The sequence below is a fragment of the Colletotrichum fructicola genome (assembly GCF_000319635.2).
Source record: "Colletotrichum fructicola Nara gc5 chromosome Unknown KSG_Nara_v1_contig11, whole genome shotgun sequence".
Taxonomy (NCBI): domain Eukaryota; kingdom Fungi; phylum Ascomycota; class Sordariomycetes; order Glomerellales; family Glomerellaceae; genus Colletotrichum; species Colletotrichum fructicola.
In genome coordinates this window covers 2,704,698-2,726,378 of record NW_027094061.1, presented here as the reverse complement: position 1 = coordinate 2,726,378, position 21,681 = coordinate 2,704,698, and the positions used below count along the sequence as shown (strand labels likewise).

The 21,681-nt window shown below is 54.0% G+C and overlaps 4 protein-coding genes across 4 annotated transcripts; 1 reads left to right on the top strand and 3 right to left on the bottom strand.

Annotated features, from left to right (window-relative positions):
- Window positions 1–2,880: 2,880 nt before the first annotated feature.
- On the bottom strand, window positions 2,881–4,858 carry CGGC5_v017263 (uncharacterized protein; the record flags this gene model as incomplete). The annotated part of the gene is made up of 3 exons (XM_066153870.1): window positions 2,881–2,973; window positions 3,024–3,286; window positions 3,352–4,858. 3 exons carry the CDS (start codon window positions 4,856–4,858, stop codon window positions 2,881–2,883), a joined length of 1,863 nt encoding a protein of 620 aa, XP_066006757.1.
- A 6,896-nt stretch (window positions 4,859–11,754) lies between these two features.
- Window positions 11,755–13,098, bottom strand: sp8b-0 (Transcription factor Sp8; the record flags this gene model as incomplete). Its single annotated transcript, XM_066153869.1, has 2 exons — window positions 11,755–12,291; window positions 12,346–13,098. The coding sequence occupies 2 exons, from the start codon at window positions 13,096–13,098 to the stop codon at window positions 11,755–11,757; spliced, it is 1,290 nt and encodes a 429-aa protein (XP_066006811.1).
- A 1,606-nt stretch (window positions 13,099–14,704) lies between these two features.
- On the bottom strand, window positions 14,705–16,334 carry CGGC5_v017261 (uncharacterized protein; the record flags this gene model as incomplete). The annotated part of the gene is made up of 6 exons (XM_066153868.1): window positions 14,705–14,872; window positions 14,973–15,014; window positions 15,727–15,754; window positions 15,813–15,832; window positions 16,051–16,193; window positions 16,265–16,334. The coding sequence occupies 6 exons, from the start codon at window positions 16,332–16,334 to the stop codon at window positions 14,705–14,707; spliced, it is 471 nt and encodes a 156-aa protein (XP_066006813.1).
- A 2,139-nt stretch (window positions 16,335–18,473) lies between these two features.
- CGGC5_v017260 (uncharacterized protein) lies at window positions 18,474–20,703 on the top strand (the record flags this gene model as incomplete). Its single annotated transcript, XM_066153867.1, has 2 exons — window positions 18,474–19,065; window positions 19,136–20,703. 2 exons carry the CDS (start codon window positions 18,474–18,476, stop codon window positions 20,701–20,703), a joined length of 2,160 nt encoding a protein of 719 aa, XP_066006814.1.
- Between the last annotated feature and the right edge of the window lie 978 nt (window positions 20,704–21,681).

Sequence of the window (21,681 nt, the reverse complement as noted above, 5' to 3'; positions counted from 1 at the left end):
GCTGCGCTCTTCTACCATACCCCCTTCGAAGTCTCACATTGGATGCGGCGTTTAACTGGCCTTCCGTTGGAATTTCAATGGGGCTAGTGCCAGTTGCCTAGGAATGTTGTGTGCCCCTCCCTCCCTCCCCTCCCTTCTGTCTACCTTCCTGTGCGCACTCAGCCCATGTTCCACCCCAGGAATGTGTGTGATCACTGTTCCTGTTTAGGATTTGCTTCCGTCTTCGGTTTCTCCACCCTTATCAGGTTGTTGTGGCTAAAGCTGGGCAATCATTACCTGTAGCCTATGGGGGAAGGGGTAGAAGCAATCTGGGGCCTGGGTGCCTGGATTCGCTGGTCTAGGTGGCTGTGAAAGAAAGCCCTTGAGGGCTTTGGGTGAGGGGGGCACTATGATATGGAATATCTTTCCCTTCCTAGAAGATCCCACACGCAGTGATTTTCGCGTGGACGAGGCTTGGGGAAACTCAAGTGAATAGACATACTTATGAGACGCCTAGATATAGGCCTACTAACTGAATCTATTGACCTCGTTTGTTCTCGGCTTGGCGTGGGAAGAAAACATCATCACATCCATTATCCGCCTTGAACCCCTTTATATCTTTACCTCTATCCCCATCCGCGCCTAGGCTGACCCTGGTTATTATCTAATCACATGCGCCAGATTTCCTCGGCGGCTTACAGGATAGTTGTGCGGTGTTCAGGGCGCAGAACCATCCAATCTACAATCCAGTTTATGGTACGTATACCAATAAGCATCACGGTAGAAGCTAGGAAGGAGGGCGGTGCCTGCTGTAATGACTATACACCTATTCATATTGATAACCCTCAGACTAGATATGCCTGCAACCTCTCCCCTTCTAATGTACTGTGCTCTTTCAAGACGTTCTTGTGGTCGGTTAGTGCTCATATAAGTGGTAGTAGAAATCTACGCTCTTTGTAGATAGGCTGAATGACTGGTCCGGTGAGCTGTGAGTGCGCATTTATCATCTTCAGCTAGATATAGATGAGAGGCTAGAGACAGAATTAGAGATATGATGAATGCTCTCTCTCTACAGCTGGTATCTTTCGTTAGGAATGTCTATTACGGGAGCCTGTCCTGGTGTAGGTCTGACCACGTTCTTACCTATGCTATCCTATCGGTTACCGCATAACGCTGGTATACAAGTGTGCTGGACACAGCGAATTAAAAGTTGTCCTAGTTGATCGACACTTTTTTTCCAGCATATCGTGAGATTCATATAGGCAGCAGAATTGGAGAGGGTATAGCTCCTCAATATACTGGCGTTATGCGGGACTCAACGGGATACTTTGACCTATATACGACTGTAACTACGTGTTAGGGGTTAGAAGCAGCCACTTGACGGTTGGAATACAGTTCCAATCTATTTGACTTTATGTAGTATACTCTATTAAGTCTTAACCCGATGGAGATGACGTGGCTGGTGTGGTCGTGGTCGTGTCAGGCAGGCGTGTGTTTGCAAAGAATATGGAGTAATGACATGATAAAAAATTCATATGAGCTAGTAGAGGCGGCGAGCGAGCTCCCTTAAAGTTAAGATTACTTCTTCCTGGTATACATAAACCATCTATATTGACTCCTCCTGCGTGAGGATACTCCCTATAGCGCTATTAGGCATTCACTTCATCTAAGCTATGAATTTGGTGGGGTGATTGAGCATCGCAGTTCACAGTAGATGAGCTGTTATGTAATCAGCAGCGGCATATTAGGTAATCACAGATAGGGTTAGTAATGCTCTGGGCGTGGTAGATCATTTATTTATCCCTTTCCTTGCGTTACCTGATCCGTCCGTTGTTCAAATAATAAAGCACCATGCCCCTACATGCTTGATTTCTGCTCAAGTCTGCTGCGTAAGAAAATGTCAGAGCTACTTACTGTTGCGTTTTGTCGTCTTTCATCCTATCTACTACTGTTAACTGGTTAAATGACGTGGTTTGTGACATAAGCAGCCCTCCCTCCTGTCTTTCTTCTGTATCCGGCTAGCTTTAACGCGTCGGTTTCTCTCCACATGACGCGACGCGGTGTCTAAGTCCGCTTCAGGCCACGCATAGACACGCGCTCCAATGAACCTACCACACATCTAAATAGTTGCTTCTGTCCGCTCTCACTACTACTACTAAGCTGCCTCTCTATCTTCTGTTCTTACCTTACACGCGCTATGTGCGTCAACCATTCTCTTATATCCCCATCAGGCTGTCCACATCACCCGCGAGAATTCATACCAAACCTTGACTATTCTCCTGTTTTATATCTGTTTACTGCAGTCTATACGCCTTTTTTTGCGAGGGAGGGGAGATGAGGGAGAGCACCTGCCACTGATCATACCGCCCACTCTGAGGATACGTGCAGTCAAGTACGATGCTTATAGTTTGCTTCGACTGGCTGATCGGCTGTGTTTACAAGCAAGAAGCTCTACGGTGACTATAGGCTTGACGGGTTACGTACGAACCTGAGGATCTGCCTGAGGTTACGTGAAGGGCTAGGTAAGTATACGCGAGAGATTTGGAGTATTTGTGGCCGAATGGGGCGAGGTATCCGGATTGTATGGTCTACCTTAGTCTGATAAGCCCCTAGGGGCTTCTGGCCAAGTCGGCTGGGACATCCGGCTTCTACTACGATCAGGTCCCAGAAGCCCCCAGGGGCTTCTGGCTAAGTAGGTCAGGTAATCCAGATTCTATAATCAAGTCATAGGGGCCCTCGAAAGGCTTTCTACTAGCAATTGTTATACGGACTCGGTAGTTGAGTTCCTAAATACCCCTGGTCGGCTTATAGATAGATAGACAGACAGACACTGTCACCGGTCTATATGGACGCGAATACGCGCCGTATGTCGTCGTCTACTACTTCTTCCCTTCGTATGTCCTACCCCATTGCCCCTCCGTGTTGCTCATTCGTAGCCCCAAGCCAGAAGCTCCTACCTGCTATCTCGATCTGGCCTGGAATCCTAGCCCTAACCTGGTCCGTATTAAGCTTTGGGAGGGCACTACTGGATCTGGATAGCTCACATAGTCGTGGCTGGTCCGGGGGAGCAACACCTCGACGACGACTAAGCGGGCGCAGTAGATGAACGCTGATAGGCTCGCTGTGTAGTTCCCGGGGCGCCGGAACCCGGACCCGTCGGACGTGAGGCCGAGGACTCCGCCGAAGTAGACCAGGAGGGTTGACTTGGACTGGCCGTCCTCAAACTCCTCTGTCATGAGGAAGTACAGCAGGCGCAGCGTGAGATCCTCGAGTGCGGATGAGAAGTAGCCGCCCGCTGGACTCCAATCTGTAGACACCTGCTGAGTAAACCTGCTAAGCAAAGGGAGGGAGAAATGGTAAAAGGAGACTGACCTGGAAATGGTGGGGGGCTGGCTGTTGCGTCGGTTGCCCAGCCGTCCTCGGTGGTATCTGTATGGCTGCTGGCATTCGCATCCTCATGGCCAAACCCATCAAAATCCTCCCAGCCTTCACTAACAAGGTCTTCAAAGTCACTCTCATCATCAGTCTCGGCCGCACTTCTGTCGCTCTCATCGTCACTGAGATCTCCACCAGCTGGGGAGTTGGACGCTCGATGAGACGGTATCCCCCGTGCTCTCATCCTTGTTGTCCTGTGCAACACACGCCGTCCGTCTGCATCTGCTGCCTCCCCGTGAGCCAGGACGGCGCCGGACCTGGCAGGGCTAGCGGCGGCCGCGGCGTCATCCGGGCGTGGGGTGTTCCAGAGTTCGTCGGACCACAATGCGTCGAGCGCGCGTGACTGGGCGATGGTGAGGCTTCTCCGGCACTGTGACAGCCGCGTCCCTAGCGGAAGGCGCCATAGCCGTATGCAGAAGCACAGAAGCCTTTTGACCAGGCTGCGGTACTTATACGTGGTGGCCTGCCGGCCGACGAGCTCGAATGGCGCCTTGTACGGGCGGTGAGGCTCCGTGCTGCGGAGCCAACAGCGCATGGAGATATCCATGGAGCGTATCGTATCCTCGCAGCGGTTGAAGACGCCGTCCACGGCTGACACAATACGTCGTAGCCGGGCTTCGTCCTCCGGGGGGCTCGCAAGGGGCATGTCGTCTTCAACGTGCCGGCCGGCGTCCGGCAGCTCCGACATCTTCACGAGGAAGTCGCGGCGGGCGCCGTCGAACATGAGATCCCAGCCGGTGCGACGCATCCAGCCGGTCTGGAATGCAATATCGACAGGCCCCGTGGCAGAAGCGGTAGCACGGAGACCGCCGGCGAGGTGGGCTCTTTCCGCATCGTGAGCCGCGGCGAGCAGAGCGTGCTGGGCGGCGGGCACATCATCGGCATCAGGAGTGCCCGTCTCGCGGGGCGTCGTTGACCCCGCCGCGGTAGGCTGGGCTATCCAGAAACCCCGCGCACCGTTCTGCGACCAGCTTTGTAGCAGGACGCCGCTGCGGATATGGTCCCGTTGCCAGCCGTCTGTCTTCCGCAAGCCCTTGACGCCGTGTGACTTCGCGATGTGGCGGCATATCAGGTCATCGCTCGCCGTCCGGTAGCTGCAGCGGCGGCAGGCGTGGCCACGGGTGACCGTCAGCGCTTCGTGAGGCGGGAGGCCGTCGGGACGAAGAGCAACGTCGTTCGGGTCCCCTAGCTGTAGGGACTTCACCAGAGCGCTTAGCCCACGGCGTTGTGGCTTGGGAACCTCATGCTTCTCGGCGAGGTGGCGGCTCACGCGCTCCCCGAACGGCTTTAAGGCGTAGCCGCAAGGCCGGCAGATGAGGACCGGCTCAGGCTCGTTGAAATGCAGTTGCAAGGCTTCTAGGCGCCGGCGTTGCTTGTCCGTCAAGCTGTGCGGTACCATAGGCCCGGGCTGCGGCGACGACGGAGGGGGAGATGGGAAAGCCATCTTTCGCTGTAGACCGATTCAACCGGTCTTCTTCAACAATAGAAGTGTACTATAAAGCGGTTTTTTTTTCACCTGCTTTCTTCTTCTTAATCATTACTTCCCTAAACCCGTTTTTTCTTTTCTCTTTCTTTCTTACTTTTCTTCTTCTTCTTTTTTATCTCTCTATAGCAGAAGCTGTTGACATACTCCTCGTTCCAGTTCACAAGCCATCAGTCAGGAGAAGAGGTTTCATTTCGGAACTCGTCGAGGTTTCATTTTGGAACGCGTCGAGATTTCAATTGATGGTGGAGACACTGAAGTCAATGCCGGCCAATCAGAGACCCTAGGGAACGCGTCGAGATTTCCAAGTCGGGCAGGGGGTGACGGGTGGGGCTCCGGACGGGTCGGGCCAATAGCTGTACACGGACGGCCGTATCTCGACGCGTTCCGGCATGGAATAACTGAGTAGGAAATCCAAAAGCGGGAGAGGGAAGAGCTGAGGCAATCTTAAGCTCATAGACAACGCCTAGAGCACACGAGAGCCCTACATGCTCCCAACAAATCCCTGATATACATGCGAGGAATGCAGAAAAAGTGGTAGAGATTGCCGCGAACAACGGCACAGAAGCTAAGAAAAACCCAGGAGGTTCGCTGAACCTACTAAAGTATATTGCTGTAGTGACTTTCCCACGGAATATAAAGCTCTTACACCACCATTTATGGCTTTTAGAGTGCACTCGCTACATTTAAGATGGACGATCCTCGTTGTAAGGGTCTAGGACAAGGTCGGTGCCATTGGTCTAGCCTACTACTACGAGCATTCCAAGCTGGAGGAAAGAAGAACCATTCTGGGAAAGAGTGGTGCCCTTCTCATCTTTAAATACATGTGAGTCTTCTTCCAGAAGCTTCCATTGAGTAAGGGCCGACAAGGTTCTCATAACCTTCCACGATATTCTGTAACCTTCCAAAGTATTCCATTGCTGAGGGTCTAGCCGAAGCTTCATATCGGTCCATAGACCGTGACACTCGTGATACCTAGTTTGCCCTGTCGCTAGCGTAGATGGGATTATATAAACTCAGGACAGGGCCCTCTAGCATCGACCTCCTCAATGCAGGACCCCACTTGGGGGTTGCTCCTCTGGTAGTAGCAGGAGGCTGACGTAACGCAGAACATCCATCTTCCTATTCAAAGAGCCCTCGAGGATGATCTAGCAATAGGCATATATAGTAGACTCATAAGTCTCTGGGCGCTGTTTAACTCCGTTAACATGCAGTTTTAGTTAAGAATGTCCTACTAGTAAAGTTTACTAATTAGTAAGGCATCTGCGATAACCAATCAAGTTAGTGACTGAAGCGTGCAGTAAGCATCGTATTATAGATGGGACTCTAAGGGCTGGGGGCCCGACCAAACTCTGCTATCGTGAGGCGGTCTTGGCAACTTCGCTTACCCGCAGGGTCACTGGATAAGACGGGAGGACAATATACCGACAGGGATCGAGGCCTATTGGATAGGTACGTGGCCTGAGATCAAAATTCAACCCACTACTACATAGAGCAGAGCTTGAATCAAGCGTTAAGATTTCATCACTCATCGGACATCGGTGAGGAAGTACCTGACGTCTCCAATGCCAACAACCCTGCCAAGGAGGATATTTAAAGAGGAAAAATACAAGACCCCTGATCACTACGCTACGAGCTAGAACTGCGCGAATGGCGGTAACATTACATGGGACGATGAGCTCTGCCTATAAGTAGTGCAGCCGCCGCGATAAAGGTGATTTGTGCTACCCGACAGCATGTCGAGACACCCGTCAAGTACGGAGGTTGCCGTAGTCAAAAGTCCACGGATGTGCTGGACACTCGGATCGTGCCTGTGTTACTCACCGGTGGACTCGATATTCACGAGATCTCCCTTATAAGTCGGCGCTGCCAGACGCAGACCCTCAGCCTCATTAATTGCTTCCTCGTCCTTGCCGACGAGTCCGTCATTCACCAACGTCCACTATTCCGCCCTACAAAATGGAGACTACGGCAGGACATTTGAACAGGGGTCGTTTGTGCGCCCGTTTGCCCTTAAGACAATGCTGATCGGCAAAGCGTTGTTGTCTTGACTGTTCTATCAGATAATCTTACGCACAGCCTTTTGTTTTTATTATAACAATCCCGCTCCAGCCTGCTGGTCGCTATTAACCACGGGCCTCTAAGTCATTAATACGAGAGATAGTAGAGTGATCCTCGGTCTTCGCATCCGCTACCTCTTTATCATGGTCGCAACATCAACTTGAAGTGGCGGACTCTAGCGACACCAAGTTAACCCCTGTAGAGACCATAAAGACCGTTCCAATATAGACAATCGAGGTTCGATTGGGAAGAGGGAGGAGGACATATCCATAGCTGTAACTTATACTGAATTAGGGTGAGTGGGCGACTAAGAGTAGAGGGAAAGGATCACCCCCTCTAATGGATAAGACTTCCCTGATTGCAATCCGATCGCGGGATGTCTCGCTGCTTCTTGAGTCATTCCATCTGCCTTCACGTCTCAATGAATACGAGAGAGAGGTAGGCAAGAGCAAGCGTTAATCCCCCGGTAAGATTGGCATTCCCCGCCTGGCCCCCGGCTACCCCCCCACCCTCCCGCCCTACACCTACCCACTTAGGTAGAAAGACAAAAAAGAAAAAAAAAAAACGGCTAGGCGGGGCACCATCAGACTGGGGTGGCCGCGGTCTGGCCCAACTGACAAGGGGACTAGATCCACTCGCCATAAACCATCATCCCCCCTGCCCATCCACCCCCCTTAGCGCCCTTTGTGGCAAGGCAACTTTTGACCGCTGTTTCGGTTCCAACGGTACTAGCCAGGGGGCCACATCGGTCCATGTCAAATTAAAGACAGACTCGGAAACCAAGCGCTATATGTCACATGGCGCTATTCGTCCAACCTTTTTATCACTTGTTGAACCCAGGCCAGTTTAGTCTCGCCAGTCGCTGCGCTGCTCCTTGCTCTCTACGACCAACACTCTGCAGCAAACTTCCTTATCTCTTTTCGTCCACAACTTTCAACAGACGTTCGTTAATCGTTTTCATGTTCATAGCTTGCACGGCGTTCAGTGCTAACCAACTAGACGCCAACAAACACCATTCACATACTTCCGGCCCGCTCACGGACCCCTCCAAACCACTTCGTCTCATCTTGTTTATGAATCGCATCATTACACTTGTTTAGTCCCCAGTAATCTTCACAAAACCACCTGCAACTGGCACATTCTTCCCACGGCATCTGCATCCTGCTCTTGCCGACGTAGGAACGAGAACGATTCGTACCCGAGACGATGGCCTCATATGATCGGCCCAAAGCCCACAGTCAATGGCAAGCTATCACGGTGTCGCCTGCGCAGAGACTAGGCGATGGGCAGTTGATCAAGCACCTGGTCGATAGATACGGCATGGACGCATTGAAGAGCCTAGTCCAGGAGTCGGTTGCTTCTGCAGTGCCAGCTGAACGCAATGCGGCTCCCGACGAAGCGTCAAGTCTTACTCCTGCGCTATCATACACGGAATCAGCCGACTTTGGCCCACGGGAATCCCCAAGAGTACGCCCTCCTACCGTCACGTCCTCTACTACCGGGGGGGCGGTGTCGAATGTCTCTCGGGACGGTTCGAAGCTTCCGAGCAGACATTTCCAAGGTGGGGACCTTCCAGTTGCCACCCACACCTCGACAACGCGGCGGCCTGGACATATTCGTGTGAGACGGCGGTTGCTGGAACCGCCGAAAGTCGGGGCGGCATCCGCTAATCTAAAGAAATCAAAGAGAAGAGGGTATTTCCTGTGTGGATTTTGCGGGGAGGAAGGTATCATCAAGACCTGCGCAAGGAAAAGCGACCTCAAACGACACATCGAAGACTTTCACTACAACGACGCTCAGTGGTTCTGCCGTCACCATGGCTGTTATAAGGCGTTTGATTCTCAGGGCAGCTTCAAGGTACACCTGAAACAAGTCCACTGCGTTTCTCTTACGTCCATAGACAGGGCCAAGGTCAAACTCTGCCCGCAGGTCATATTTGCCTGCGGCTTTGACGGCTGCTCGCAAATCTTTGAGGCCATGGAGTACGTCGACGCCAGCTCGACCTTCAAAGGATATGTCCGTCATGTGATGGAGCACTTTGAGCACGGCGCCAGTTGTGGCGAATGGTCATACTCTACAAGGATGGGCAATTTACTCCATCAGAGCCAGGTGCAGCTCGCCTGGAACGAGTGGACACAGAGCGAAGCACTGAGAACATCTCTCAGGTGGTCCCCTCAGACGTCCAACATCTTGCGGAAGAGATTAGAATGTCGGCATATAGGCGACATTAAGCTCCTCGTTCAGTACGCCTTTCTTTTGGGTACTTATCCTGACAGCATTGGCAGACTTCGCGAGGACTTCGTTATGCCCGTCGCTGGTGTGTGCAGAATGCATACGACAGGCCAGATACCTGTCCAACAAGGTGTGGAGTCCGGCCAACTGGCCGAGGGGTTCTTGTCAAAACTCTGCAATGTACCACACTTTCGGGCCACATCCGCAGCTTCTCAAGCGATGCTGACACAAGCGCAAACGGGATATCCTGCTCATCTCCACCAAGAAGCATACTATGGATTCCAAGCGTTGCATGTCATGGCCAGTCCGAATGCGACAACGGCTGCATCTGTGATGCAGCATTCCTGTCAGGGTAACATCTACGATGGCCAACAATCTCCGTGCAGATCCATTCACAATGGAACGTTGAGGTATCATTGGCCAGAGCACGGTCAGGTTAGTAAATGCTGGGACACAGACATCAACATCCTCTCTTCTACTTAATGCCCCCCTACGCCCCAACCCCCTTCCTTCCTACCGATAGTAGCTCTTATCACTATATCAAGAACCCTCATCATCAGACACCCATGTCAAACAGTCTCTGTGTAGCCAACTGGTTCATAGGCCGAATTTGCAGTCGGTTCCCCAGCCTTCCCTGCGGTGTGCAAAGATGTTTCATATAATGCTCGAGGCCGAATTTCAAGGGTAACCTGCCGCGTGCATAACGGCACTGTCCTGATTCTCATGTCACTGTTCGAAGCCTAACTATTGCAGCTGTCCTACCATGTGAATGTCCGCCCATGATTGATAATGAAGTTGCCCTACAAACTAGAACATGAGGTTTCACTACTAGCATAGCGCGCCTGCTACAGCAGGCAGATGACAAACATGGTCAAGCGATGCATAGACTAGCCCCATGGGAACCTACTGGGAGGTTAGTAGGTACGTTTCTGCCGCATCGTACGCCGACTATTCAAGCTCGCCAGCGGGCTGAAAGCGACGTACAGTCCTCTAGTGTAACTCCTGCATAGTATACTCTTCCATAAGAGTTTCATATAAAAACATCTAGTGCTCATTGTCACGGTCTATGGACCGGTGTTCGGCCTTCGGCAAGGCCCTCAGCCACGACTCATTGGACCCACCAAATCCAATGGCGCATTCGCTAGAAGGTTCCAGGAATATCGACAAGGTCAATGGCAAGGTTATAAAAATGCCCAGGAAATAGGGAGGATACGGTTCTGTTTCCTGTTCTTCAAGAAGATTTATTGTACTCGTAGTAGTAGGCTAGACCAATGGCATCGACCTTGTCCTAGACCCTTACACTCATAGCCTCAGCATTTCCCTGCGGAGATCGCACCAACCTGTTACGAGCGGGTCAGGGCAACCAACTGTGGCACAAAGCAAAAGCTTCGATGATGACAAATCCGTTGTCATTGTCCCCTGTTCTGCACTATATAGTTACGAGCCTACAGTGACCAACTGTAGCGGTCGTAACACTAAGAGATATAACCCAAACAGTGAACACAGGAGTACTATAATCAGTACTAGAAGACACGGACGTCTCTAGACAAACGAAGGCGAGGTTATCAAGGTACGTATAACTTTCTCTTTGATATGACAGCCACGGCCACTAAGGTGATGGGAACCTTGCCTTATATAAGGAACTCAGCAATGATCTAATAGTAATCAAGAGTGCGCACGAGCCAGTTGTGGGTCCCAAGCCCTTTTCGCAGGTCTTCAAATCCGTTCGCGTTCCTGTTCGTCCGGGGATGCTTGTCGTGCTTCATCAGGCCTGAGGGCGCCGCCGCAGTGGCACCCAGGGTGGGGGTAGTGGAACCGCTAAACCGAAACTCTAAACTAACGACATGGGTGGCTGACTGCGCCCATCAAGCGTTGAAGTACGGGCCCTATATCATTCTCGGCCGTCGAGGGAGACATTCTGCACGCAATTCGCGCCATTGCCCAGATCAGTCCGGCTCACACCGTGACCCTGTTAGCGCGAAACCGTCGCCCCGCCGGAGCGAACCTGCAGGGCAGCGCCGAGCTATAGCCCCCAACCGACAACGGTGAAATCCGGGGTGCGAAATGATGTATGGGGATTAGTGCGTATAAGGTGCACGCTTTGCCTGGTCTAGCAGCTTCGGCCTGTCTCAAGAGCTCGGGTTCGGGATTTTGATGTAAGTAGAAGAAGAAAAAGTACGGGTGTTCTCGAAGAACCTACTACCCCACTACCCCCCCAACCCAACACCCAATGGAGCTAAGCTCCGATGGTCTGATGGAGCCCTTCTCGGAATCAGGACAAGCTGTATGCGAATCCGAATCTACGCTATTTAACATCTAGCTTTCTAACGGCCCAACCCCTGGTACTCGAATCTCGGGGCGTCCCTGGAAGGAGAAATCTGCCTGTTTGGTCCGACGCGCTTTGGGCGACGACGGTCTGGACGGTGTCCGGAACGACCGACAGCCCAAGTCATCTATCATTACACGCCTATGAGCGCGAGTGAAGTTTGCCTCGTTCAACAAGCGCAATGATCGGAGTAGTCTGGTCTAGTGCCTGTAGGGTCCGGGGGTGGGGGGAGGCCTTATCATGGGCCTCGGCGACTGCCCGTCGCGTGCTGGATCATCTCGACCGCGTCACCCGCAGGCCAAGCCCAACGCTGGCTGTCGGCCGAGTTCGTACCGCCCAGGCTTGGCTGCTCGAATGACTCCAATGGCTCGAATGGCTTGAATGGCTCGAATGGCTCGAATGGCTCGAATGGCTCGAATGGCTCGAATGGCTCGAATGGCTCGAATGGCTCGAACGGCGCGGGGCTCACCACGTACAGCCCCAAGCTCGAGCCAGCGTAGAAGTCCAACACAGGCTGACTCCCTGGCTCTGGTACGGTCATGGGGCCCGTTTCCGGCAACACGCCTCTTCTCATGGTAGTGGAGGTGGGGCTGGTGGTGGCAGACCAGTACGCGCCTATCTCGCCGATGACGTGCGCGGCATCCGGTACCGGTCCCGCGCTCCATGTCTCCAACGTCGCTGCGTGCCCGTCTCCAGCCTTAGCCTGCTGTCCTAGAGTCGCCAGGCCATTCGGGTCCGTCATCAAACACGCCGGCTGCTGTGGTGGGTGAAGCTCCTGATGCGCGGCGTAAGAGGAGTGGTTGTTGTTGGTATGGAGGGGGGAAGGTACCGTTGGACAGTCAGTGGACAGTTTCGTGTCGGTGTCACCGGCGTTAGCGATCTTCCCGGGCGGGGGCAGGTGCATGGCGGCCGTGGAGGAATGACGGCTCGAGGAGGGTTCACAGTCGACGTTGCGGCTGCAACAGCGCGTGCACGGCTTGACCTCGTCGCACTTGACACGTGAAGAAGCGCATCGCCGGCAGGCGTAAGACACACGACGAGGGTTAGGTGAAGTCCCCGGGTGGCGGTTTCGCTTGCTGCCGTGGCTTTGGCCGCCGCCTGCGTGCCTAGCAACGTGGCGTTTCAGCAGATCGGTTCGGGTAAACTCCTTGGAACATACAGGGCATGCGCAGCGCCTGCCGAGAGTGTAGGTGCGGATGTGTCGCGCGAGATACGCAGGGCGAGAGTACCGTCGCTTGCAGTGCGGGCACTGGTAAAGGCCGGCTGCCGCGGGGTTGTCCAGGTCGGCCGGAGCTGAGGCCGAGATAACGGGGGCTGCCGGCTGGTCCTGCTGTGTGGTCGGGCCGGTCACCGATACATCGGACGGTGCTGCAACGACCGAGTCCGGGGCGGATAGCGGGGGCCTTCTATTGCCGGCCGCACCCGTCGGTGATGACGGCTGCGCGTCCAGTGGGATGTTGCTAGAGAAGTCCATGAAGGTGATCTGCGACCTAGAACGGCGGCCCGTCAGTGCCAGTAGAGAGTCAGGCGTGCGTGGAGAGCAGGCGGTGCGCGGCGTCGGAGGGATCTGGTAGCGTGACATGCCGGGATGGTGGCGTCGGGACACACGTGTGGTGCGCCTCACGGCCCGTAGGGCTGGCTGGGATTGCCGAGGACGGCGGTAGCGGACGACCCCAGGAGGAGCAGAGGGCTCGGCGGCAAGAGGCAAATCCAGCATGAACCGTCTGAACGGGAGAGGCGACGACGAGATAACGATGTAAAAGTAGTCTCTACCTGCAGTGTGCTGTCTCCTTGTGAACCTGACCCGTGTATGAGTGGGTTTGGATGGCGCGCTGGACCTCGTCGGGTGGGCAGACGTTGCTCAGTCACACGCTGCGTTTGAGTGGCGGCGGTTGCCGAGTTTGCTGTCGGCAGAGAGATGGGAGCATGGTTATGTAGGGACAAGTTGCGAGGAATAAAGCCTCGCACTGACTAGCCCCAACAAACCGTTTCTGTTCGCGAACAGCGGCAATCCAACCAGCGCCGAACTCAGCTAAACGACGATGTGTTCAGCCCATCTGTACGATCAAGGCGCGATGGGCAGTGAAACACATGGCTAGGAAACTGGCGACAGGGGGCGGGTGTCTCTCCACCAAGTCCATCCAGGTGCCCAGATGCCCAGATGCCCAGATGCCCGGGATCGGAGCGATTGTACGGATACGCAGCAGTGTCCGCTATAAAAAGGAAAGGCCCGTTGGGTCAGGGTTAGCCTGTCACAATTCGAACCCGACCTCCGCACGTGCCGCGCAGGGATGAAGAATCGCAGAGACCAGAGTAAGGTATGTATAGCTCATCGTGGTTGCGACGCGAACAACGTCGCAGGATAACCATCAGCCGGCGTCTCCAGGTCTAGAATCAATTCTTCCCGTTCCCCACTATGTGCTGGCCTCGGCCAAGGCTTGGTAATGTTGGCAAGGTCTCGTATGCGGCAGACGGTCTCCGTTCCAGGCCGCATAGGCACACCTTCACCAGATCATAGACCCTAGTCAAACAGCGGCGGGTATATACGAAGTTGCGACAGCTTCCTATCCACACACAACTAACTCTTTCTTATTTTTTTTTTTTTGGGGGGGGGGGGGGGGTTTCCTTCCCTGAACAAAGCCGGTAATGAAGGTTCCGAAGGAGCCGGTGAGATCCTTGAAACACCGGACATCTCCGAACGGATCAGGGTCCGCGGTGCTTCTCCGGGCTTGACCCGGCGAATCGGTCGCGGCCATGACACCGGCGGGCAGAACGGGCAGCCAGTGGGGTTAAGCACTGGACGACAAAGAACTAACTCCTGTCAGATCCAAAGTCAAATCCCTACAATATAACTAGTGAACCCCAGGGTCCTGGAAGGTTATGTTGAGCCTGCCTGCCCGCAACGTACGAGAATTGCGGGGATCGTTTGTTGATCCCCTCGTATGAGCAGAATCTTGATCCGGAGCCTCTCGACATTACTCATGTGAATAATTCCTCCCGTGGTTGACCGTTAACCGTCTCATCCGCCCGCGGGGGCCTAGCTAGCGACATGGAGATGGAAGACGTCGATCCACTGTTGCCCACCGACCCTCTATCGATAGGGCGAGACGGGGCACTCCTATCCACAGCCCCGAGCCGAAACCGCGCCGGCGTGCTCTGCCGGCCCGGGGAGTGGAGAGGAGTGTCTCCTAGTAAAGTACGGGCTCGATGAAAATGGGGGCACGGGGTTGGGCAACGGCGTGGCATGGTTGGAGAGAGAGAAGGAGGGACGAACTAGCTGGGGACATGTCCTTTGACGCGCGGTCCGTAAGATTGCTGGATGGTGGGATTACGATTGATTTGTTGTCGTTGGTAAGCTATATGTACTCATCTTAGCTTCCGCCCAAGCAAAGACTTTAGGCGATTGAAGCCTTGAGCCCATGGAAACAAGACCACGAAAGGAGGAGGGTTACTTACCCAGGTAACGTAAGCGTGGCGTGGGCGAAGAGGTCCTTCGTGCTATGGGACCAACCTCGATTCGATTAGTATAGTATAGTAGTAGAAGTAGTGAGCTAGACTAGCGAAGTTGATAGAGGAACTAGTGCTATGCCATGCCCTCGGGGGCATCGACCAGCTCATGCCCTCGGGGGCATCGACCAGCTCATGCCCTCGGGGGCATCGACCAGCTCATGCCCTCGGGGGCATGGAAAGTGCTATACCCTCAGGTAGAAAGTGCCATGCCCTCGGGGGCATAGAAAGTGCCACGCCCTTGGGGGCATCAACTCGCTCATGCCCTCGGGGGCATAGAACGTGCTATGCCCTCAGGTAGAAAGTGCCATGCCCTCGGGGGCATAGAAAGTGCTATGCCCTCGGGGGCATAGAAAGTGCTATGCCCTCGGGGGCATCAACCAGCTCATGCCCTCGGGGGCATAGAAAGTGCCACGCCCTTGGGGGCATCAACTCGCTCATGCCCTCGGGGGCATAGAACGTGCTATGCCCTCAGGTAGAAAGTGCCATGCCCTCGGGGGCATAGAACGTGCTATGCCCTCAGGTAGAAAGTGCCACGCCCTCGGGGGGTTCAACCAGCTCATGCCCTCTGGGGCATAGAAAGTGCCATGCCCTCGGGAGCATCAACCAGCCGAAGTTAGGAAGCTTCATAGCCTCCCATAAAGCTCCGTTCGAAAGCTTCCGCCTGGAAAGCGTAAAAGAGTCTGTGCCTTTGCTGACCTACATCTTCCCTAGCATCGATATCCAGACGCCTAGCAGGCCAGTCCCACCGTTAGCCCTCGCAGACGCTCAAGTTATAGATATGCCCACCTGCATAGCTCTCCCAGAGCCTGTATGAGTTACTGCTTAGCCCACTCCTGTCTATCTCAAAAGGAGGGATACAATCGCTCGAAAGATAGCAAAATCCCTAGAAGGAGGAGGACAGTATGGAGCACAAAACGACAAACCCAATAAGCATATAGAGCTGGCTCACAGGGAGCACCATACATATATACGGCCTCACTCAGCAGTAGTAGCAATAAATATATCCACCGATAGATAGATGAACAGATGAATAGAGGAAGAGGAGATCGAGGGTAGAGAAAACGGGGGACGCGTAGGAGATAGAAGAGGGTTGGATAGCCTTAGCTATCCACGCGTTTGGTCTAGGCGTGTTTGTCCGCGAGAAGTAAGACCCTGGCCGGAAGCGGACTAGTGTATGATGTCGCGTTAAGAGTGAGACCAACGCGTCAAGTAGGGGCAAGACAAGAAGGCCAGCTAACCATAGGACAAACTATCACAAACTCCATCGTCCCAGATAAAGAGTATATCAGGGCACCAGTGAGCAGACATGCGCGCAAAGCCTCAGTCAGTATATAGACATTTGTAAAGGGTAACAGGAAGCATGTTTGCTTGTGGTATACAGCAAGATGTGCAACTCAGACAGCGCAAATTCATCGTTAATGGGCAAGGGAGAGCCAAGGGAGGACCTCAGGTAGGTCCGGGGCCCTGTTGGTCCCGACCCACTCCATCGGAATAACCCAGGGCCCGACAGCCGTTGATTATGTAATAGCCAGTTGAGTATCCAACCGGCCGAGCAGATCACTCTGAAATTATGAGTTTGGGGAAGCAAATCGCAAATAGCCCTGCGCATAACGTTCTACCTAGGTGTTACGACCCGTTATGCATGGATAACAGTTAACCGACCCACTCGGGCGTCGGGCGGCTAGGACAGGACATTTGTACTCTGCAGGATCACGGGAACAACAGGGACTCACTCAGGAACGGAAGAACTATGGTACAGGTCACGTGATGATAAGGAATGAGCATAGATAAGGGACCCACAATGAGCGCTCAGTGGAGACTAGAATGAGCGCTCATCCCACTTGTCAGGCCTACATTGCATAACCGAGTCAAGCATCTCAACTATGCAATCCGGTACTGCTTCCTAACCTCAATATGGCCTATTTGCATCTGTTTCATGTAGTGTAGCACATCTCGATGGATCTGGCCAACTGGCCACTTATCCTTTACAACAAGATAGTCAATCAATCAATACACAGTTATGCCGTTACTCGCTGGTAGCCACGCTGTCTATCTGACACCACTCTAGAATGAGCGCTCATAGTGACAAGGGGCACAGCGCTCATGAACAAGCAGAACTGTTCATATAAGACTTATATATATAGTATGACCCTGAGCCTGGCTCATGGTCAGACTTCCATAGCTCTTCAGCAATCAACTTAGTATTCATCCTCACGGATACTCTCAGCTTACCTTCACTGCGAATTACTTGTTGAGTCTAAGACTGATCACCTTAGCCTCTGAAGACCGATCTACTACAGCCTACAACCTACGACCCAGACCACGACCAAGTGTACTGTTATTACGTCTCAATCCCCAGCTTCTGTTAGCAGACCCTACTGTCGGATAGCTGACCGTAACACTAGGATAAGGGCAGATGGGATAGTTTAGATAGGAGCGATCAAAGTGATCTAGAACTCAAACAGGCAAAACAGGCCATCATATAAACAGGCAACATTTTTTCCAAGGAATTTTATCACAACGTTAGGATGTTATTGTTCCGCAGAGCACGATCATCAACACCGCCACCTAGACAAGACCTCGGAGCAAAGATCAACATAAGACGCGCTATACTGCAGGTTAAATATATCTACATATCATTATGTATAAACAAGTAGCCGGATCACTACCACTTCTCTTTCTAGTTGTAGTCATGCATGGGTTGGGCCATGATACCTCAGCTCTAAGGAGTGTATTTCCAACCTTACAACAGACCCCATGTTCAACACCTCTCCCCAGAGTAGTTCCTCAACCAGAAAACAGGAGGGAGCACACGCAGTATAGGCAGGCATAGCTTGTCCTTACTGCCCTACACTCGTCAGATACCTAGGGCGTCCCAGGAGCTAGCACAGCCAGTGACCCAGCCAGTTAAGGGCGCCAATCCTGAGTATGAAAGACGTGCGATTATGGGGGTAGGACAGCTATTTATCCAGAGGGCGACTAATAGTGCGTATAAGTGTTCATAGCACCCCCTATCATAGGTGTATTCCGACGCCTGATTTGTTTATTACCTTACAGCATGACCTGAGGTTAATTATGCCGCTGCCGCTGCTGCTGCTGCTGCTGCTGGACGAGAATACGCTAGCTGTGGTGGGGTGAGTCGGCTCCCTCTGCTGCGTAGCCGTCCCCCACCCAGCACATAAAAACATAGAAGATTAGTGTACTACAGCAGCCTCGGACCAATCGCATCCGGCCGCCCTGCCAAATACGCACCCCTTACAAGCATCCATCATCCCATCTTCCCGTCTCATTTGTGCACACGTCTCATCTGATCACAAGCACCCCCACCCCCTTAACCACCTATCCCTAAGCCCCCAGGGGCAAGAAAGACAAGAAAATTAACGAAGAAACAACAGGAACAGCCAGCACAGGCTATCAGGCGGCAGTTGAAAAATACATATCACCGCAATGGCCAGAGTGCTCAGCGAGAAGCGGAAGAGGAAGTGTGATGAGGGCGATAATAAGAAAGCAGCAACAGCGCCATCAGCATCAGGGCTGAGGAAGCGGGTCCGGGCCAGGAGAGAAGATGAGATCAGCTCCCCCTTTACAGAAACATCGTCCGCGCGAGAACGGGCGCAACCTTTCCTCCTCGCCGTTGCCAGGATGCCCATCGACGTGCTGGACACAGCCTGGAGCGTCGGCAGGAACCGCCCTATTAACGCAGCCCACGTCCAGGAGCTGTTACACGCATTCAGGAGCGGCGGGCTGGAACGGCGGGCGCCGGAGAACCGGATCACCGTCCTCTGCAGCGCCGAGGCAGTCAGCCTTATGCAACAGGACGGCGGCGGCATAGAGGGGCGAGAGGAGGACGACGGAGAGGACGGCAACGATGATAACGACAGTCCTTGCGAGCTCTCCTTTTTACACTGGGCCGAAGTGAGCGGGGGCAAGGCCGAGGTCATGGCCGGCCAGCACCGTATCCAGGCGCTACGCGAGTACGTCAAGGAGACGGGCGCACCAGGCTCCGACCTATGGTGGGCGTGCGAGCTGTACGACAAAGGTATAGCCCCCAAGCACAAAGCATGAGCCCGTGTTCACAAGAGGCCAACGGACGACATGGAAACCCAAAGACCGCCTGCCGCGCGACCTGAACGTCAAGCTCCGCGTCAACAGGCGCGACCCAAGCCTGCCCGACAATCACGGGCAGATCTGGACGCAGCTTGCGTCCATCGCCTGCATAGGAGGGCAGGCAGACGGACAGCTAGGCGGGGAGGACGCCGCCGTAGACCAGCACGTCGTTGAGGCACTCCGCCTCGGCGGCGAGAAGCATTTCCCAACGCGGAGGCTCGTTACGTTGTGGAACCACCAGAGATGGCGGCCTGTCACAACGCAGTGGTGCTGCACAAGGCTGGGGTTAGACACCTTCAATATCTCATACTTTGAGTGGATTGCCAGCCTCCGCATCGACGAGTACTGGATTGATGCCCTCAACGAGGTTCTCAGCGTTTTAGCCGACCTACCCGCGGACGAGCAGGTCTACATCACGCCCGCCGACTGGGACAGGCTCTCAACTTGCCAAGCCGCCCCCAATATCACGAGCGTATTCTACACGTCCGGACAGCAGCAGGCGGGGCGCGAAGCACGTACACGGGTCGACGGGTTCCTCGCGAACATGGACGATCACACCTACCACCTCGTCCATGATGCTATCACAAACTCGCTAGTGCTTAAGTTCCCCGACCTAAGGCGTATCCTCCACTGCAAGAAGACGGAGATCCAGATAGCCGTCCGTGTGCTCTGCCACGTGATCTGCTGGATCAGTCCAGAGCAAGCTGCAGCCGTCGACGACGTCAGGCCCAAGGATAGGAATAAGCCCCTCCTCCGGGAGCACCTGTCGATAGCGCTGGACGAGCTCGCCTCCCATAGGGGCTGGGCTCCCGGGGCCTTCCCCGCGATCGCAGCAGTACAGCTCCAGCGACGTATTCTGGACTTCGTACGGGACAACCTAGCCGAGTTCCGGGCGCTGGAGCTGCTCCCACTCCTGGATGATGACGCGATAGGCGATGAGGGGCAGGACAGCGAAGACGGCTTATACGGGCAGCGCTTCAAGCACGTGGCGTGGGCGCGTCTGCTGAAGATGGTGCGTCAGTCAACCGACAGGGAGGGCTACACGCTACGCCCGTTGTGGACGACGGAGTGCGCAACAAGGAGAAGCGAGCGCCAGGCCAAGGCCTCTACCCTCGTGCAGGGGTTCTGCGCCAATCTGTTCAAGCTCGCCGGCCAGCAGGACGTCGCCGCTAGACAAGCTACCCAGCAGAAGGTGGAGGAGCTCGTAAACGCCTACCTCACGCCCTCCAACGGATCTGCAGCAGCGCTGGACTGCCCTGGCGACGAGGACCAGCCGACACAGGACGCGCCCGCCATCACCACTAAGCAGTCTGCGCGCCAGCGCCAACAGAGCAGCAGCAACAACAATAACAATGATGATGATGACGACGACGATGCTCGAGATGTTTCACAGCCCAGGCGCCGCAACAGTATTCCCTCCTCCCCCTCCCCCCCTTCCTCGCCGCCGCCGTCACATCAACAGTGGCGCCCTCTGCCTTCGCCCAAGGGGCCAGCGACCACCGCCAGCCAGAAACCAGTTCCACGCTGGAAGCTGGGGCCTAGAGCTAGGAAACCAGCCAGAGCAGTATAGTAGCAGTCGTGGTCGCGTCTGCAGGCCTGGGGATCCCTTGCATACCTTACATAGACAATTCGTTTGGGAAAGTTGATCTGAAGAACGCTGCAAGCCAGCCCGTTTGAAACGTAGCCAATAGAAGATGCCTCAGCAAATACCTGTGCCTCAGCAAATACCTGCGCCCGGCGGGCACATACAAAGAAGGTTGTCTAGTTTCACACTAAGTGGGCCCCCAAATTCTAGGTGTGCCCCAGTCTATCCCTTACTGAGGTCGTCATCATCAGCTTCACGCCCGGGAGGGCATTTGTGCAGACCGTACATTCTTAGGCAGACCACTGTCAGGCCAATTCGAGGTTTTGTTTTTATTGACAGGATATTAAGCCGTCTTAATAGGGCTTTCGTCTCGTAAGAGGGCAAGAGGATTCCTCCACTCTCCCCGATAAAACACAGGCGGCCCATGCTGCATATCTGCCCTCCTGGACTTATAGTGGGGGAGAGTTACATGGGGAGCAGGACAACAAGCAGTATTCAATACCCTACTGGATAAGTGGTTAGTAAGTAATCTCCTAGTAGAGGATATATAGGTAGTCCTACATAGAATCCCCAGAGAGTATAGTACAAGAGACCTCACCTAGCACACACATACATTACGCACACCCAAGACCGTGAACAGTAACACCTAGCATCCCACCGCAGCTACACTAAGATGTCTTTAACCTATAAGGGAGATGTTATCACCGAGTCGCTAGTAGATAGTGATGGCCTAGCCGATACAGAGGATACCTCTAGCCTGGACGGTAACGGTCCCTTCGCCCGCAACCAGGACTCAACCCGCCAACATGAGGATGAAGGCGATAATGGGCGGAACGGCCACCGTTGGGCTGTGGACCACTCCTCAGGGCACCACCGGTTCCGAGGTGTATATACGGAAGGAATTAAACTAGGAGTGAGAAGAATATGCTGACGCCTCTCACCCCTCTCCTCAGCCAGACGCTT